This window comes from Mirounga leonina, unplaced genomic scaffold (genome assembly GCF_011800145.1).
Source record: "Mirounga leonina isolate KUSES-001 unplaced genomic scaffold, KU_Mleo_1.0 Mir_91, whole genome shotgun sequence".
Lineage (NCBI taxonomy): Eukaryota > Metazoa > Chordata > Mammalia > Carnivora > Phocidae > Mirounga > Mirounga leonina.
In genome coordinates this window covers 25,554,051-25,575,700 of record NW_023270839.1, presented here as the reverse complement: position 1 = coordinate 25,575,700, position 21,650 = coordinate 25,554,051, and the positions used below count along the sequence as shown (strand labels likewise).

At 34.3% G+C, this 21,650-nt stretch overlaps 1 protein-coding gene across 1 annotated transcript in view; it reads left to right on the top strand.

Moving 5' to 3' along the window:
* The window catches only part of FAM227B (family with sequence similarity 227 member B), a 210,121-nt gene that overhangs the window by 44,953 nt on the left and 143,518 nt on the right, over positions 1-21,650 (top strand). Inside the window, exons 9-10 of the mRNA XM_034994680.1 lie at positions 4,669-4,795; positions 20,870-21,007. Of these exons, the coding sequence (XP_034850571.1) occupies positions 4,669-4,795; positions 20,870-21,007 (265 nt within the window). The remainder of the gene's footprint in view (positions 1-4,668; positions 4,796-20,869; positions 21,008-21,650) is intronic.

The following is a 21,650-nucleotide window of genomic DNA, read 5'->3' as shown; positions in this document are numbered from 1 at the left end:
CCTAGAGGAGAACACAGATAGCAACCTTTTTGCCCTCAGGCGCAGCAACTTCTTCCTAGAAACATCACCAAAGGCAAGGGAAGCAAGGGCAAAAATGAACTATTGGGACTTCATCAAGATAAAAAGCTTTTGCACAGTAAAGGAACAGTCAACAAAACCAAAAGCCAACCGATAGAATGGGAGAAGGTATTGGCAAATGACATATCAGATAAAGGGCTAGTATCCAAAATCTATAAAGAACTTATCAAACTCAACACCCAAAGAACAAAGAATCCAATCAAGAAATGGGCAGGAGACATGAACAGAAATCTGCAAAGAAGACATCCAAATGGCCAACAGGCACATGAAAAAGTGCTCAGCATCACTCAGCATCAGGGAAATCCAAATCAAAACCTCAATGAGATACCTAGTCAGATACCTGACTTAACTCTAGTCAGAATGGCTAGAGTTAAGTCAGGAAACGACAGATGTTGGTGGGGATGCGGAGAAAGGGGAACCCTCCTACATTGTTGGTGGGAATGCAAGCTGGTGCAACCACTCGGGAAAGCAGTACAGAAGTTCCTCAAAAAAATTGAAAATAGAGCTATCCTATGACTCAGCAATTGCACTACTGGGTATTTACCCCAAAGATACAATTGTAGTGATCTGAAGGGGCACTTGCACCCCAGTGTTTATAGCAGCAATGTCCACAATAGCCAAACTATGGAAAGAGCCAAGATGTCCATCAACAGACGAATGGATAAAGAAGATGTGATAAATACACACACACACACACACACACACTGGAATATTATGTAGCCATCAAGAAACCAAAATCTTGCCTTTTGCAACCACATGGGTGGAACTAGAAGATATTATGCTAAGCGAAATAAATCAATCAGAGAAAAACAATTATCATATGATCTCACTTACATGAAGAATTTGAGAAACAAGGCAGAGGATCATAGGGGAAGGGAGGGAAAAATGAAACAAGATAAAACCAGAGAGGGAGACAAACCATAAGAGACTCTTGTTGTTGTTGTTGTTGTTAAGATTTTATTTGTTTATTTGACAGAGAGAGAGACAGGGAGAGTGGGAACACAAGCTGGAGGAGTGGGAGAGGGAGAAGCAGGCTTCCCTCAGAGCAGGGAGCCCGATGCGGGACTTGATCCCAGGACACTGGGATCATGACCTGAGCTGAAGGCAAACACTTAACAACTGAGCCACCCAGGTGCCCCACAATAAGAGACTCTTAATCTCAGGAAACAAACTGAGGGTTGCTGGAGTGAAGGGGGTTGGGAGGAATGGGGTGGCTGGGTGATGGACATTGGGGAGGGTATGTGCTATGGTGAGTGCTGTGAATTGTGTAAGACTGTTGAATCACAGATCTGTACCCCTGAAACAAATAATACATTACAGTATTTAAAAAAATAATAAAAATAAAAGAAAAATAAAATGTGTAGGAATTTCATTACATACTTTTAAATTTAAACATCCAGCACCTCAAAGCAGAAGTCACATTCAGATGCTTTGTTGTGTTGACATCTGTAAATCAGATATACATTCATATTTTGGAGTTGATAACTGTTTTCTTGGGTAAAACAAACTTAAAAACAGTAAAATATCCTTCACAATGAAAATATAAACAAACTTACATTGCCAGACAATATGTTCAGTCTTCACCTATCTTTCTTACTCAAAGCCATATATGTGCAGTGTCTATAAAAGGAAACCAGTAGTGGACTGGGAATAAGACTTGGTCTCATGTTCAGAATCTGCTACTAATTACCTGGGTGATCTTGGCAACACATTTAGTCTCTCAGTTCCATAGCTGGAAGGGCTTGATTAGAACTGTGATTCATAAATTGTCATTTTGTAGAATAGTGGTGTTCTGAAAGATGGACTAGGATTTTCTCTGCTAATTTTGAAATATTTTTTCTTATTTCCATATAAAAGCTAGTTAATGGTTAGGATTTTTGGCAAATTGTCTAGAAATGACAAAAACAGCTGTTTCTCCTATCCATAATCTTTTACTTAGTCTATCCTTTTGTGGTGAATGAGCCTAGCCTACCCACATGGTTTGATGAAATCAAGCATGCTTTAACATAATGCTCTTGAGAAAAGGATAACAGGCCTATTTAAAGTGGGCAAAGAAAGTACTGGCACCATTGCATATCCCCCATTCTCCAATTTATAGCCCTACACTTTTGGTCCAAATGTTCTCCCCTGGGATGGATATGCCTTTCGATAGATGTTATATTTATAACCTTTCTCAAATCACGACTTGATTTTCTTCTGGGTCCCTATTTTTGTGGCTTTTTATGAGGAGAAATAAGAAGTTGTTTAATCAAGATTCAAAGCCTCTTTGAGAATAAGATGTACATCTTGGTGATTTGACCCCTTGGCCTGGGTTCAGTCTTCTTTTAATACTTCCCATTTATGCTTGAGAATGAGGACAACTTGCTATACATCTATTTCCCCCAGAGCTGTTTAAGTAGAAATAAAGTCTTATCTCTTATTAACAAATTTCCATTATTTTTAACTCATTCAAACAAGTCAGGGTTTTGTTACTGCTTGCTCATCTGATTTACCTTGGACCTAACAAAGAGAAATTTATTAATTTTTAAGAATTTTAAAGTCATCGTCATGTCCCACTATTCAGTACAAATTAGCTGAATCTAAACATATTTAGTGTGACTTTTACTTCACTTTCTTCCAGTGTCATACAATGATAGACCTTCAGAAATTTTCCCAACACAATTTGACACTTGATCCTTTATCATGAAGATGAGATATTCACAGAAAGCTTTTAGAATTTCCCCTTATTCACCTTGTTCAACCTTTTAATTTTAATAGTATGATTTTTTATGCTAAAATATATGATTGTTCCTGGTAGTAAAAATGTTCATGATTCATTTCAGTAAAATTAAATATACAAATATGTTAAAGCATTCCCCACCACCACCACCAAAAAAAATCATGGAGTTCTTCAAAGAATATTATCACTTATCAGCAAATATTATCACTTACCACCTGGAGTAGATGACTGTATTAGTTTCTTATTGTTGCTATAACAAATTATCACAAATTTAGTGACTTTTAAGACAATAAAAATTCATTGTTTTAGAGTTATAGAAGCCAGAAGTCCAAAAATGAGTCTTCCAGGACTAAAATCAAGGTATCAACAGGGCCAATTTCTTTAAGAGGCCCTAAAGGAGAATCCATTTCTTGCCTTTTCTAGCTTCTGGTGGCTGCCAGCATTTCTTGGATTCTGGTCATATTATTCTACTCTCTTTTCTCTGCCATCCCATTGCCTTCTTCTCTTCTGTAGTAAAAATTTCCATAGCCTTCCTCTTATAAAGACATTTGTGATTGCAATTAAGGCCCACTGGATAATCCAATATAATCTCCCCATTTTAAGATCTTTAACTTAATGAAATCTGCAAAGCCCTTTTGCTGTATAAATGAACATTTACACACTCCCCAGGATTGGGACAGTGACCTCTAAGGGACACTTAGATTGCAAAATTTTACATTTAATATTAAGGGCTAAATGTGATTTTACATATTTATTTGGTTGCTGAGTACCAGAATAATAAATAAAAATTTTTTTAAAAAATTTAAAGAAAAATGTAACTTTTATGTTTAGTTACTTCCTAAGAGGAATTTAGTAGTTTAGGGATTTTAAGTCTAATAGAATAATGGTAGAACCATATATTTGTTGATATCCGATCATAGTTTTCATATGTAAATAATACAGTAGTAACTGCAATATATTAACTCACCTAAACAGACTTAAGTTATTTAAAAATATGCTTGCGGGATGCCTGGGTGGCTCAGATGGTTAAGCATCTGCCTTCGGTTCAGGTCATGATCTCAGGGTCCTGGGATCGAGCCCTGCATCGGGCTCCCTACTCAGCAGGGAGTCTGCTTCTCCCTCTCGCTCTACTGTTCCCCCTGCTTGTGCTCTCTCACTCTCTCTGTCAAATAAATAAATAAAATCTTTAAAATAAAATAAAGTAAAAATAAATAAATAAATAAATAAAAATATGCTTGCTACTCTTACCACCCCCCCACACACACACAGAATGATAATTATGTGAGGTGATAGAGGTGTTAGTTAATGCTATAGTGGTAATCGTATTGCAATATGTAAGTGTACCAAATCAACATGTTGTATACCTTAAACTTACACAGTGTTATATGTCAATTATATTTTAATTAAAAAATACATAAATATACTTTTTATTATAATGATCTGTATATGTCACTTTCTAAAAGAGGATAACAATACCAAGGTTAAATGAAATAATCATCAAACTTTATCTTAAAATATAATCATCAAACATAATCTTGTTAACTTCATCCTTTATCCAAATTAAATTTTCTAAATGAAATAATCATCAAAACTTAAAATAGAATCATCAAACTTTATCTTAATTGTTAACTTCATCTTTTTATCCAAATTAAATTTTCTAAAATGTGAACAAATAGCCAAATTGACTTTATTTTCAACTCTTCTTTGTTCATGTCCCTCAATTAGGGGTACAAAGAAGTTATAAGTGGCCAAATGCAAGCTATAAGAAAAAAGGGACACGTATTTTCACATACTTAATAATAATTTCTTTGGTAGCTGACATATACTATATAAAATATAAAATTATTCTAATATGACTCTATTTTTGGTAGGTGTATCCTGACTGTTTGGCACAGGCCATCTATGCAACATTCCAGGAAGCATTTCCAGAATCGAGTAATTTTTTTAATGATGAATTTAAAGAGGATCTGGGGAATAATATTTTTCTCTGGTTGTCAGGTATGAGTATATCATTTACATATTGATCATTATTTTGATACCTAAAACTATTCATATACAGTATCTTGTTTACTCCAGCTAAAAAAATTGGTAATTCTTTGCCTTACAAAACATGCCATATTGATGCCTATGTTTTAAAAAAATAATTATTTATTTTCTTCTGTAAGTTTTGCTATAACAAAATTAATCTGTTATTAGCTTTAGAAGCCAAATAATTTTATAGCCAATGGAATTATTATAGAAAATTGAATTTCCATAAAAATAAAGTTATACTATATATATTTATATTTGGAAGGTAAATAGTTTAAGTTTCCTTGGAATGCTACTGACCTTTTTATGGCAAATAATACTGGTTAAATTCTAGAGCTAACTGAGTTCCTTGCAGAAATACAATCAATCACTAATCAAGGAAAAGTTGTTTTTTGAATCATGGTATATGTGTAGGTGGGAGTGATAGGACTGAAAGGCTGAAGGAAAGTAAAGTTCTATCCTAGAGCATTTAGCTAGAGATTTAGGTACTTGAGTTTAAAACTAACGTATAGTTTCATATTCCGGAGTGACCTTCCCAACAATTTTTTTTTTTTTTTTAAGACTGCTTTACTCTTATGGACTACCAGACGCTATTTTCAAATAGTTCTTCTTGTAAATCTTTTGATACAAATTTGACTGATTTTTAAAACTGTTTTATACCAGTTCTTAGCAACCAAACCATTTCTAAAAGAAAATGTTTCATATTTTAAGAAGGGAGCCCTTGAGAGGTAAAGACTAGAAAACAGCCCTGAGAAACCAACCCCCACTCAGTCAACACACACAGTCAAGAGTCTCCTAATTATAGAGAAAAATCCAACTAATTCTAATATAAGAAATAAAAAGGGAATGGACACAGCATTCATGCCAAGATACCATATGAAAAAATGTGATGAAGAACAGGACAACTTTCCTACTGACCTATTCTAGACTGTATTGTGTCCCCCAAAATTCACATTTTGATGTTCTAACCCCCAGTACACCTCAGAATGTGACTACATTTCAATATAGGGCTTTAAATAGGCAATTAGGTTAAATGAGATCATTTGAATGAGCCCTAATCTAATAAGACTGGTGTCCTTAGAATAGGGAGACACCAGGGATATGTATTCACAGAGAAAAGGCCATGTGAGGACACAGCAAAAAGTTAGCCATTTGTAAGCCAAGGAGAGTGGCCTTATGAGAAATCAAACCTGATGGTACCTTGATCTTGGACTTCCAGCCTCCAGAACTATGATGAAATAAATTTCTGTTGTTGAGGTCCTCCAGCCTATAGCATTTTTGTTATGACAGCCCTAGCAAACTAATACAGATTTTTAATACTCAATAGAAAAAAGTTAACAAAAACATGAAATTTTTAACCCAGCAATTAAAAAATGGAACACAGCAGAAATAAGTTATAATCCAACTTTCTAACAAAAACTTCTAAGAAATAATGAAACAATAATAGTTGTAAGGGGAGAATACAAATAGGAAACATAGGAAGTCCATGGAACTTCCTATGGGAAGAACCCAGCTATACACACACACACGTATACATGAAATCACCATGTTGACCAAGAGATAGAACATATCCAGAATGTAGTTGCAATTTTGGTTTCTGTTTTACCCAAAAGTCTTCTGAGATAGTGCCTTTTAATGGCAAAGTCTTTTGTGTTTATATTTTAGTAATTAATGTCTACTTTTTTGCTTTATGTTAAAGACTGTGGCTTGTATCATATTTGGAGTTTGGAAGTTATTGAATTGTTTCTATTATATAATGAATGATACATAGCAAAATATTATAAATGGTACCTAGTGACTTGAAAACAAAGATATATTCCTATTTGTCAGAAATAGAATTCTATGTATTCTCTGTGTGGTTACATAGACTAGTAGACATGTGTGTTTCCATAGGATTTTATTTGTATTTCCAATGGTTTTAATATGTGCTGTATCTTTAATCAATTAAAAATCCCTTTTCTCTTATAAAAATATATGAGTTCACAAAAGAGAGAAAAATTCTTTTTGTCTAACATAAATCTTCACCTGATACAGTTTAGATATATCTTTTACTCTTAAATTTACAATGAATAATTTTTAGGGATTTTAGCTACCAGTAAAATAATACTGAATCAATTTTATAGATACATAAAATTGGATTTTTTTCTAGTCTTTAATTATAGTCCTGTTATTATAGAGGCAAACATATTGATTTGACTTCTACCCAACATTGTCTAAATAAATTAATATTATAGGAAGAATCCCTTTACTCTTGACATGACCAGGCAAGGATCAATAGGTAAGTTTTAGGATCATTGTCATCTTAACTTTATTGAGTCATCCAACTCATGAAAAAGGCATATCTCCCTACTTATTTAGGATTTTGGTAACTTATCTCAGTATATTTTATATTTCAGCATATAAATCTTGTACATATTTTATTGTTTTTCCTCGGCATTTGGACTTTTCAGAGTGTTATTAGAAATACTTTAAATTTCATTTTCAGACTATTGCTAATGAATTATAATTTGCCTTTTAATTTGTTTAATTAATTTAATTCGATCCATAGTTTATCTGTACATACTTTTGGGTTTTCTGCGTATAAAATCTTATCCTCTGCAAAAAAATTTCTATTTCTTCAGTTTCCAGTTATTTCACTTCATTTTTTTTGCATTATACTGAATACAACTTTATAATTAATATTGACAATTCCAAAAGCACCTCACACCTGTCAAAATGACTAAAATCAACAACACAAGAAACAACAGGTGTTGGCAAGGATGTGGAGAAAATGGAACCCTCTTGTACTGTTGGTGGGAATGAAAACTGGTGCAGCCACTGTGGAAAACAGCATGAGGTGCCTCAAAAAGTTAAACATAAAATTACCCTATGATCTAGCAATTGCACTACTAGGTATTTGCCCAAAGAATGCAAAAATACTAACTCAAAGGGATATATGCATGTACAATAGACAAATTATGAAAACAGCCCAAGTGTCCATTGACTGATGAATGGATAAGAGAGAAGTAGTATATATATATATACATACACATATATATACATGTATATATACACACATATATATACATATATATATATACACACATATATACATATACACACACACACACACACACAATGGAATATTACTTAGCCATAAAAAAGAATGAAATCCTGCCATTTGCAACAGTATAGATGGAGCTAGAGAGTTTTATGCTAAGTGAAATAAGTTCAATCAGAGAAAGACAAATACTGTATGATATCATTCATATGTGGAATTTAAGAAACAAAACAAATGAGCAAAGGGGAAGAAAAGAGCAAGGCAAACCAAGAAACAGACTCAGCTATAAAGAACAAACTGATGGTTACCAGAAGGGAGGTGGGTGGGGGGATGGGTGAAATAGGTGATGGGGATTAAGGAATGCACTTGTGATGAGCACTGGGTAATGTATGGAATTGTTGAATCACTATATTGTACACCTGAAGCTAATATTGCACTGTATGTTAACTAACTGAAATTCAAATAAAAACTTGAAACAGACAAAAAACTTAAAAAAATTGAAACCTACATTTTCTTAGAATAAAAGGCTGACATGCTGGTGGGAGTTTAAATTAGTACAACCATTTTGGATAGCTGCCAATTCTACTAAAACTGAACGTATACAGACTTTGAACCTGGCATGTCTACGATTCCCAGGTACATCCCTTACAGAAATGTGCATGTTTCTGTACACCAAAGATATAAAATGTTTATAACAGCACTATTTATTTGATAATCAAAACAAACTATCCAAATGCCCATCAATAATATGAAGTTTAAATAAATTATGGAATATTCATATCATGAAATACTGCCAGAAATGAGAATGAGCAAATTACAATTATATTCAACAGTATGAGCAAATCATACAAACATAGTTGAGGGGGGGGAAAAGCCAGACACAAAAGAGTAGATCCTGTATGAATCCACTGATAAATCAGCATTTGGCAAAACTAATCTATAGTGTTAGGAGTGAAGATAATAGTTGTCCTTGGAAATGGGTGATTAGAAAAGAGAGCTCCTAGAGTGCTGAATATTGTTTCTGGGTGCTGGTAACATGAGCACCATGTATTAAATTCTGAAAATTCATTGAGCTGATCTGTACATTTTTTAAAATGTTTATATGCATTGATAAAAAGTTAAGTTGAAAACAAAGGCTGCACGAGAGTCTCTGTGATTTTTTTTTTTTAAGATTTTATTTATTTGTGAGAGAGAGAATGAGAGACAGAGAGCATGAGAGGGAGGAGGGTCAGAGGGAGAAGCAGACTGCCTGCCAAGCAGGGAGCCTGATGTGGGACTCGATCCCAGGACTCCAGGATCATGACCTGAGCCGAAGGCAGTCGCTTAACCAACTGAGCCACCCAGGCGCCCCTCTGTGATTTTTTTTAATCATGAATATGTTTTTACAGATTTCTATCCCATTGCTTTTTCTCATATTGCATATCCATCAAGAGTCACATGCTTCCTGAGTCTATCCTCATAAATGACCTTTTCAACTTTTACTACATTTTATCTTTCACTTGTGACTATTTTGCTTTGGCTAGAGCATTTGTTGAAAAAATTTTGACATGTTTTTCTTTTTTCTTTATTGAGGAAAGGTTTATATCATAGATCTAAAATACCAAATTCAGCATTCTCCTCCTTAATGTATCAAAAATTTCTTTTTCAGGATGATGTAATCACTATTAGATGATAAAGTAATTATCTCTATTAGGTAATTAATCACTTTATTTTTCTCTCTTTACATTATATATTCAACTCCATTGCTTACATTATCAGTTGGCTTTCATTTTTGTTTCATTTTTTCACAAAATTTTTATTACCAGAATTCCTTATACACAATAAGAAAACATAGCACCAGAGACTCTATTATTTTCCTCTTACTACTGTAACAAAATTACCACTTAGCAATTTAAAACAACACAACGTATTATCTTACACTCCTGGAAGTCAGAAATCCAAAATGAGTCTCACTAGGCTAAAATCAAGATGTTAGGAGAGCTGTGTTTCTTCTACAGGTTTTGTGGAAGAATTTTTTTTACGCATTTAGAAACTGTGTACATTCTTTGCCTCATGGCCTTCTTCCATCTTCAAAGCTAGCAATGGCTCATCAGTTCCAGATAAGAGCTAAAAGGAAAAAAAAAATGGCCAACCAAGCATACTTTAACAAGCAAAGGTGTCCATCAAAAGTGAAGGTGAGATATTTTCTCTAACAAACAAAACCTAAGGAAGTTCACCAGAACTGCCTTACAAGAAATACTGAAAGGAGTTCTTCAAGCTGAAATGAAAGGACATTAATTAATAACAAAAAATTATATAAAAATATACAACACACTGGTAAAGGTAAGCATATAGTTAGATTCAGAATATCCTAATACTGTAGAATGGTAGTGTGTTAACCTCTTAATTCTAGTATAAAAGTTAAAAGACAAAATATTAAAAATTAGCTATGGCTATAATAATTTCTTCATAGAGATACAATATAAAAGGATGTAAACAGTGACACCAAAAACATAAAAGGGGGGGAGTAAAAGAGTAGTTTTGGGTATGCAAAGTTAAATTATCAGCATAAAATAGACTTATATGATGTTTTATGTAACCCTCACAGTAAGCACAAAGCAAAAACTAAGCAAATCCATAAGAGATAAAGAGAAGGGAATCAAAGAAAGCCATTATGGAAAATCATCAATTCACAAAGGAAGGCAACAAGAGAGGCAGAAAGGAACAAAGGAGCCACAAAGATTCCATAAAACAATTAATGAGGTGACATCAGTAAATCCTTACCTAACTATAATTAATTATATAATCCAATCAAAATACATAGAGTGGATGGATGGATGGATAAAAAAAGCAACAGCCAACATTATGCTGCCTATAAGACTCACTTCAGCTTTAAGGACACACTCAAAATGAAGCGATGGAAAAGATATTTCATGCAAGTAGAAACCAAAAGAGAGCAGGGATAGTTATAATTATATTACAGAAAATATACTGTAAGCCAAAAATGGTAACAAGAGACAAAGAAGATCATTATATAATTAAGGGGCAATTCATCAAGAAGCTATAACAATTGTAAATAGAATGACATCAGAACACCTAAAAATATAAAGCAAATATTAATATATCTGAAGTGAGAAGGAGACAACAATTTAAATAGTAGGAGACTTCAATACTCCACTTTCAGCAACGGATAAATCATTCAGGCAGAAAATGAACAAGGACACATTGGAATTGAACCATATGTTAGACCAAATGGACCTAACAGACATTTATAGAACCTACCATCCATCACCAGCAGAATATACATTCTTCTCAAGCACACATGGAACATTTTCCAGGATAGAGCATATGTTTGGGCTCAAAGCAAGTATTAATAAACTTAAGAAGATTGAAATCATACCAAATATCTTTTTGAACCACAAATTTTATAAAACTAGAAATCAGTAACAGGAAAGTTAGAAAATCACAAATATGCACAAATTAACACACTCCTGAACAACCAGTGGGTCAAAGAATCAATCAAGAGAAAAATTTAAAAAAATGTCTTGAAACAAATGAAAATAGAAATACAATATATACAAAACTATGGAATGCTGTCAAAGCCATCTTAACAACGAAGTTTATAGTAATAACTACCTGCATCAAGAAAAAAGAAAGATATCAAACATACAACCTAACTTTACACCTCAAGAAACTAGAAAAAGAATGACAAACTAAACCCAAAGTTAGCAGAAGGAAGGAAATAACAAAGAAGACAATAGAAAAAAGTCAGTGAAACTAAAAGGTGTTTTTTTTTTTAAAATATAAAATTGACAAATCTTTAGCTAGATGAAGAAAAAAAGGATTCAAATAAATAAAAATGAAAGAGGAGACATTACAGCTGATACCACAGAAATACAAAGGATCAAAAGAGACCACTATGAACAATTATATACCAAAAACTTGGACAACCTAGAAGAAATGGATAAATTCCTGGAAACATAAAATTTATCAAGACTTCCCTGATGAACATGGATGCAAAAATTCTCACCAAAATACTAGCCAATAGGATCCAACAGTACATTAAGAGGATTATTCACCACAACCAAGTGGGATTTATCCCTGGGCTGCAAGGTTGGTTCAACATCCGCAAATCAATCAACATGATACAATACATTAACAAAAGAAAGAACAAGAACCATATGATCCTCTCAATAGATGCAGAAAAAGCTTTTGACAAAGTACAGCATCCTTTCTTGATCAAAACTCTACAGAGTATAGGCATAGAGGGTACATACCTCAATATCATAAAAGCCATCTATGAAAAACCTACAGCGAATATCACTCTCAATGGGGAAAAACTGAGAGCTTTCCCCTAAGGTCAGGAACGTGGCAGGGATGTCCACTATCACCACTGCTATTCAACATAGTATTAGAAGTCCTAGCCACAGCAATCAGACAACAAAAAGAAATCAAAGGCATCCAAATCGGCAAAGAAGAAGTCAAACTCTCACTCTTTGCAGATGATATGATACTTTATGTGGAAAAGCCAAAAGACTCCACACCAAAACTGCTAGAACTCATACAGGAATTCAGTAAAGTGGCAGGATATAAAATCAATGCACAGAAATCAGTTGCATTCCTATACACCAACAAGAAGACAAAAGAAAGAGAAATTAAGGAGTCAATCCCATTTACAATTGCACCAAAACCATAAGATACCTAGGAATAAATCTAACCAAAGAGACAAAAGATCTGTACTCAGAAAACTATAAAATACTCATGAAAGAAATTGAGGAAGACACAAAGAAATGGAAAAACGTTCCATGCTCATGGATTGGAAGAACAAATATTGTGAAGATGTCAATGCTACCTAGAGCAATCAACACATTCAATGCAATCCCCATCAAAATACCATCCACTTTTTTCAAAGAAATGGAACAAATAATCCTAAAATTTGTGTGGAACCAGAAAAGACCCCGCATAGCCAGAGGAATGTTGAAAAAGAAAAGCAAAGCTGGCAGCATCACAATTCCAGACTTCCAGCTCTCTTACAAAGCTGTCATCATCAAGTCAGTAGGGTACTGGCACAAAAACAGACACATAGATCAATGGAACAGAATAGAGAGCCCAGAAATGGACCCTCAACTCTATGGTCAACTCATCTTTGACAAAGCAGGAAAGAATATCCAATGGAAAAAAGACAGTCTCTTCAACAAATGGTGTTGGGAAAATTGGATAGCCACATGCAGAAGAATGAAACTGGACCATTTCCTTACACCACACACAAAAATAGACTCCAAATGGTTGAAAGACCTCAATGTGAGACAGGAGTCCATCAAAATCCTAAAGGAGAACACAGGCAGCAACCTCTTTGACCTCAGCCGAAGCAACTTCTTCCTAGAAAGATCGCCAAAGGCAAGGGAAGCAAGGGCAAAAATGAACTATTGGGACTTCATCAAGATAAAAAGCTTTTGCAAAGCAAAGGAAACAGTCAACAAAACCAAAAGACAACCGACAGAATGGGAGAAGATATTTGCAAATGACATATCAGATAAAGGGCAAGTATCCAAAATCTATAAAGAACTTATCAAACTCAACACCCAAAGAACAAAGAATCCAATCAAGAAATGGGCAGAAGACATGAACAGACATTTTTCCAAAGAAGACATCCAAATGGCCAACAGACACATGAAAAAAGTGCTCAACATGGCTTGGCATCAGGGAAATCCAAATCAAAACCTCAGTGAGATACCACCTCATGCCAGTCAGAATGGCTAAAATTAACAAGTCAGGAAACGATAGATGTTGGCAGGGATGCGGAGAAAGGGGAACCCTCCTACACTGTTGGTGGGAATGCAAGCTGGTGCAGGCACTCTGGAAAACTGTATGGAGGTTCCTCAAAAAGTTGAAAATAGAGCTAGTCTACAACACAGCAATTGCACTACTGGGTATTTACCCCAAAGATACAAATGTAGGGACCTGAAGGGGTATGTGCACCCCGATGTTTATAGCAGCAATGTCCACAATAGCCAAACTGTGGAAAGAGCCAAGATGTCCATCGACAGATGAATGGATAAAGAAGAAGTGGTATATATATACACTGGAATATTATGCAGCCATCAAAAGGAATGAGATCTTGCCATTTGCAATGACGTGGATGGAACTGGAGGGTATTATGCTGAGCGAAGTGAGTCAAACAGAGAAAGACATGTATCATATGACCTCACTGATAGGAGGAATTCTTAATCTCAGGAAACAAACTGAGGGTTGCTAGAATGGGGGGTGGGGTGGGAGGAATGGGGTGACTGGGTGATAGACACTGGGGAGGGTATGTGCTCTGGTAAGCGCTGTGAATTGTGCAAGACTGTTGAATCTCAGATCTGTACCTCTGAAACAAATAATGCAATATATGTTAAGAAAAAACAGGAGGGGAAGAATGAAGGGGGGGAATTTGGAGGGGGAGACGAACCACGAGAGACGATGGACTCTGAAAAACAAACTGAGGGTTCGAGAGGGGAGGGGGGTGGGAGGATGGGTTAGCCTGGTGATGAGTATTAAAGAGGGCACGTTCTGCATGGAGCACTGGGTGTTATGCACAAACAATGAATCATGGAACACTACATCTAAAACGAATGATGTAATGTATGGTGATTAACATAACAATAAAAATTTTTTTAAAAAATTTATCAAGACTTAATCATGAAGAAATAGAAAAATATGAACAGACCAATAATAGTAAGGAGATTAAATCAGTATTTAAAAACCACCCAAGAAATTATAGCCCAGCACTATGTGGTCTCATTGGTGAATTCTACCAAACATGTAAATAAGAATTAATGTCAATCCTTATCAAACTCTTCCAAAAAAACTGAACTCCCAAACTCATTTTATGAGGCCTGATTTACCCTGATACTAAAGGCAGATAAGGACACTACAAGAAAACTACAGACCAATATCCCTAATGAATATAGATACAAACATTCTCAATAAAATATTAGAAACCAAATTCAACAGCACATTAAACGATCATAAACCAGGATCAAGCAGGATTTATCTCTAGGATGCAGGATGATTCAACATATGCAAATCAACAAATGTTATACATCACATTAATAAAACGAAGGAGAAAAACCCCAGGATCATCTCAATAGATGCAGAAAAAACACTTGAGAAATTACAACATCCTTTCATGATCAAAAACACTCAACACATTGGGTATAGAAGGAACCTCAACATAATAAAGTCTATCTTTGACAAGCCCGTAGCTAACATATTCAATGGTGAAAAACTGAAAAGCTTTTCCTCTAAGACGAGGAACAAGACAAAGGTACCCATTCTTACCATTCCTATTTAACAGAGTACTGGAAGTCCTAGGCAGAGCAATCAGGAAAGGGAGGGGGGGAAGCTAAGTAAAATGCATCCAAAAGGAAAAGATAGAAGTAAAATTGCCCTTTTTTGTAGATACCTTCTATAGGCATACATCATTTTATTGTGCTTCACAGATATGGCATTTTTTACAAATTGAAGTTTTGTGGTAACCCTGCATCAAGCAAGTCTATCAGTGCCATTTTCCCAACAATATTTGCTTACCTCATGTCTCCATGAGAATTTGGTAATTCTCACAATATTTCAAACTTTCTCATTATTATATTTGGCATGGTGATCTGTGATTAGTGATTATAAAGCTCAGATAATAGCATTTTTTAGCAAAAAAGTTTTTAAATTAAAGTATGTATATTAAATCAGACATAATGCTATATAGCACACTTAATAGACTATAGCATAGTGTGAACATAACTTTTAATAGGTATTGGGAAACCAAAAAATTCATTCAACTTGCTTTATTGTGAAATGCACTTTACTGCAGTGGTCTGGAACTGAACACTCAATATCTCTGAGTTATGCCTGGGTATAGAAAACCCTCAAGACTCAACCAAAAAACTGTTAGAACTAATCAGTGAATTCAGCAATGTTGCAGGGTACAAAATCACTATACAAAATCAGTTGCATTTCTCTATACTAACAACAAAATATCTGAAAAAGTAATAAAGAAAACAATCCCATTCACAATAGCATTAATAACAATAAAGTACTTAGGAATAAATTCAGTCAAGGAGATGAAAGATCTGTATACTGAAGACTACAAGATTTTGATGAAAGAAATTGAAGAAGACACAAACAAATGGAAAGGTATCCTGTGTTCATGGATTGAAAGAATTAATTTTGTTAAAATGTCCATACTATGCAAAACCATCTATAGATTCAATATAGTTCCTATAAAATTCCAATGGCATTTTTCACAGAAATAGAAAAAACAACCTTAAAGTTTGTATGGAATCACAAAAGAACCTGGGTAGCCAAAGCAATCCAGAGAAATATCAAAGCTGGAAGCCTCACACTTCCTGATTTCAAATTACACTACAAAGCTCCAGTAATTAAAATGATGTGGTACTGTCATAAAAATAGACATAGACCCATGGAATAGAATCCAGAGCCCAGAAATAAACCCTCACAAATACAGTCAACTAATACTCAATACTCTTTTCCATATGGTGATGGTTAAACTGGATAACCACATGTAGAAGAATGAAATTGGACTTCTTAAGACCACTCACAAAAAATTAACTCGAAGAGGATTAAAGACTTAAAAATAAGAACTTAATGGTAAAACTATAAGAAAATATAGGGGGAAAATCCTTGACATCAATCTTGGAAACAATTTTTTTGGATATGACACCAAAAACACAAGCAACAAAAGCAAAAATTAGTGGGACTGCATCAAACTAAAAATCTTATGCATAGTTAAGGAAACCATCAACAAAATTAAAAGGCAACTCATGGAATATATTCTTAAATCATATTCTGATAAAGTGTTGATATCCAAAATATATAAAGAACTCATACAACTCACTAGCAAAAAACAAACAAAAACAAAAACAAACAAACAAAAATCTAATTTAAAAATGGATAGAGGACCTGAACAGACACTTTTCCAAAGAAGACATACAGATGGCCAACAGACACATGAAAAGATGTTCAACATCACTAATCATCAGGGAAATGCAAATCAAAACCACAATGAGATCTCATCTCACACCAATCAGGATGGCTAGTACCAAAAAGACAAGAAATAAGTCTTGGCAAGAATGTAAAGAATAGGGAACCCTTGTGCACTGTTGCTGAGAAAGTAAATTGGTGCTGTTACTTGGAAAACAATATGGAGGTTCCTAAAAAGTATAAGTAGAGCTACCATGTAACCAAGCAATCCCACTTCTGGGTATATATCCAAAAGAAAGAAAAACATATCAAAGAGATATCTGTACTCCCATGTTCATTGCAGCCTTATTCACAACAGCCAGGATATGGAAACAATCTAGGTGTCTGTCAATGGATGAATGGATAGAGAAGATGGGTATACACAGACAATGGAATATTGTTTAGCCATAAGAAAGAAGGAAATTTTGCCATTTGCAACCATATGGATGGACCTTGAAGGCATTATGCTAAGTGAAATAAATCAGACAGAAAAAGACAAATACTATATGATATTGCTTACATATTGCATCTAAAAAAAGCCAAGCTCATAGAAACAGAGGATAGTGGTGGTTACAAGGGGATGGGAGAAATGGGTAGATATTGGTCAAAGTGTACAAACTTCTGGTTATAAGATGAATAAGTTCTGGAAAACTAATATACAGCATGTTGATTATAGTTGATAAACTGTATCATATACTTGAAAGTTACTAAGAGAGTAGATTTTGAATGTTCCCACCATAACAAAGAAATGGCAATTATGTGACATGATGGAGCTGTTAGCTAACTCTATGGAGTGATCATTCCAATATGTGTAAGTGTATCAAATCAATACAGTTGTATACCTTAAACTTACACAATATTACATGTCAATTATATTTCAATAAAACTGTAAAAATTGACATTAAAATAAGAAAGTAAAAAAATCACCAAGGCTAAAGATAAGGAACGCCTTCACTTGGATGTTGTGGTCCTATATTAATGCCAGTTTTTGGAACAGTCAGTGTTTACTGACTGATTTGAAATTCTTACTCTTAAATAATGATGGGAGGTAGCTCAACCAGTGGTTAATTTGAAAACAACAACAACAACAACAACAACAACAGAGAAACTAACTTGTATTACATGCTTACTATGGACCAGGTACTGTGTCAAATAATTTCACATCTGCCTTGATGGTAGGCAAGGATTAAGTTGAATTGAATTTTGAGTCTCTTGTGTCAAACGTATAGTTTAGTACATAGTGAGCCTTCAAAAGTGTTGAATGTTACTTCTCCTTATACACCAGGATCGAGTAAGTTTTATCCCAGAAATGGAATGATTATTCAACATTAGACTGTATTAACCATGTCTTTTATTTTGTGTTCTGATACCCTGACATCTGGGGCCTTGCTTTCCCTGGAAGGACTAAACTGCTGTAGTTAGCCAATTCCTAGAGATATTAAACAACTCACCCATAAACGTGCTTTTCAAAATGTGATTTTCAAAAGAACGAACCAATACAGAGCCCACAGGACAGCACCTCATTTACTGGGTTCTCACACTATAGACCTCTATCCCCTTATCCTAATAATTCCAGGACCAGGTACCAAACCACTACGGACAGTCCCTGTGCCCCAGAGCCTGCTGAAATTATTCAGATTAGTCAATTCTGAGCCAGTTTACCCTGCCTCACCCCTTCCTTCCTCAGAAGCCACAATAAAGCCTCTTGCTCACAGTTTCCCCTTCTTCCCCTCTGTCCAGCCCCAGTGTTTCCATGTGTGGCCCACCATGGCATGGTGTGTCCCTTCCTCTTGGGGACAGTGAGTAATAAAGTGTTCAGTAAATGAAAACTATGAGCTAATATTATTATTATCAATATTACTATACATTGATATACTCCTAAATATAGCTAATATTTTATCAGAAATGAATGTTCAATGAGGATTACTTGCTATATATATTTCACTGTCAATTAGAATTTTCTAAGTGTTTTTAGATTAAGCTATCACTTATTTCATATTAGTTGCCACTAGATAAATTGTGCAGAAGACTTCAGTTTAATTCAATTGAATGCTTCTTGACTGTCTATGTTTTAAAATATAGTGTATTAACAGAAAATTTGAGATATAGTAAGGCTAACAGATCTGGAAATGATTGGCATTGAAAAGACAGCTTATTACTCACTGTAATCCTCATTGAACATTCATTTCTGATAAAATATTGGCTATATTTAGGAGTATATCAATGTATAGTAATATTGATAATATTAGCTCATAGTTTTCATTTACTGAACACTTTAACATATTAACTCTCAGAACAACCATATAAAGTACACAAAAGAATTTATATTGTTCTCATTTTTATTGCTGGAGCTGTACATTTTCAGTGTGATTAAATTATTCAACCATATACAGCTTTTGGAACAAAAATAGAACTTCTAAAATTTATTTTTGTAAAATAGCCAAAAATACTAAAAGGCAACCTATGGAATGGGAGAAGATACTTGCAAATGTCTTATCAGATTAAGGGCTAGTATCCAAAATCTATAAAGAGCTTATCAAACTCAACACCCAAAAAACAAGAAATCCAGTTAAGAAATGGGCAGAAGACATGCACAGACATTTCTCCAAAGAAGACATACAAATGGCCAACAGACGCATGAAAAAATGCTCACTATTACTCATCATCAGGGAAATACAAATCAAAACCACCATAAGCTGCCACCTCATACCGGTCAGAATGGCTAAAATTAACAACTCAGGAAACAACAGATGTTGGTGAGGATGCAGAGAAAAGGGAACCCTCTTACACTACTAATGTAAACCGGTACAGCCACTCTGGAAAACAGTATGGAGGTTCCTCAAAAGGTTTAAGATAGAGCTACCCTATGACCCAGCAAGTGCACTATTAGGTATTTATCCAAAGGATACAAAGTGATTCGAGGGGGCACATGCACCCCAATGTTTATAGCAGCAATGTCCACAATAGGCAAAATATGGAAAGAACCCAGATGTCCATCAACAGATGAATGGATAAAGATGTGGTATATATAGTGGAATATTACTCAGCCATCAAAAAGAATGAAATCTTGCCATTTGCAGCAATGTGGATGGAACTAAAGGGTATTATGCTCAGCGAAATGTCAGTCAGAGAAAGACAAATACCATATTATTTCACTCATATATGGAATTTAAGAAACAAAACAGATGAACATAGGGGAAGGGAAGGAAAAATAAAATAAGATAAAATCAGAGAGGGAGGCAAACCATAGAGTCTCTTAACTCTAGGGGGTTGTTGGAGGGGAGGTAGGTGGGTGAAGGGGTAATTGGGTGATGAGCATTAAGGAGGGCATTTGATGTAATGAGAACTGGGTATTACATGCAACTGATTAATCACTAAATTCTACCCCTGAAATTAATAATACAGTATTTTTTAACTAAATTGAACTTAAAAAATTTTTTAATTTATTTTTGTTACTTTTTGGTTACTACAATTGATTCATAAATATTACTTAAAAATATTGGGGATACAGATAAGGAATATTAATGATAGTCACCTATACTTGGAAGCCATCATGTTAACATTTAAGCTATAGCCACACATACACAAGAAGTAAAAATTGTTCTTCACAAAAAAACATTCTGAATGTCTTTCTATGTTAACAAATATTTACAAGATAACTCTTAGGGGATACTTCATAATCCATTGTATAGATATACTCTTGTTGGATTAGGTCCTTTCCAAGTTTTTGCAATAATTAGCTTCTCTTATGTCCATCTATGAACTTAACTTCTGTCTATGAGTCAGAAGATGATATCAAGTTTGACCTCTTTTCTAATTCACTGTTTTATGTAATAGCACATTAGTATTTCTTGTAGAATTTCCCTCATATAAAACTTGAGACTGACAATTTCCACAGGATTGTTGTGAGGCTGAACACATGTAATACTCATAAAAATGCTTTGACAAATTAAAAAATATTTTCAAATGCTAATTTCCTTGGCTAAATGTACATTTTATATCAACAGGTTTAAAACCTCAAAAAGGCTTTTGGACTCACTGGAAACTAGAAGAGCTCACCACAACAACCATACATGGTACTAAGAAAGCACCTTCAACATCTATAAAGGACAGGATTGAAAGGAGTCAAACACGTATAATGGCTGGTAAGTAAGTTTATTGTCAACTGCAGGATGAAATAGCCAAAATCAAGTATATTAAGTTATGGATTTACCATAATTTTCTATTAATTAATTCTTTGGAGGGTCTTAAAATAAGATTGGTGTTATAGTAGTTTGAATATTGCTTCACATTTTAGTTTTTCATTATAAAATGGTATGTGCTTAATTATGTCCTCCCATTTGCCTGTTGTATTCTTATATTTACCTTCTATCCTACAATCTCATTAGTTCTAGTAGGCTTTTTATAGATTTCTTAGGATTTTCTGCTTGGAAAATCCTGTCATCTGAGAATAAAGAGCGTTTTACTTCTTCATTTCCAATCTATATGACTTTTGTTTCTTTTACATGCTTATGACTAGGACCTCTAAGAAAATGTTAACTAAAAGAGGTAAGAGTGGATATCCTTGCCTCATTCCTGACCTTAGAGGGGAAATGTTACATTATTTGCCTTTAAATAGATTTGGGCTGCCAGTTTTTATAGATGCCTTTTGTCAGGTTGAGGTAGTTTCATTCTCTTCTTGGCTTGCTGAGAATTTTTTTTTTAATGCATGGATAGATGTAGGATGCTTTTTAGCATCTATTGAGATGAACCTATTTTTTTTTTTCTGTTTTAGTCTTTTAATATAGT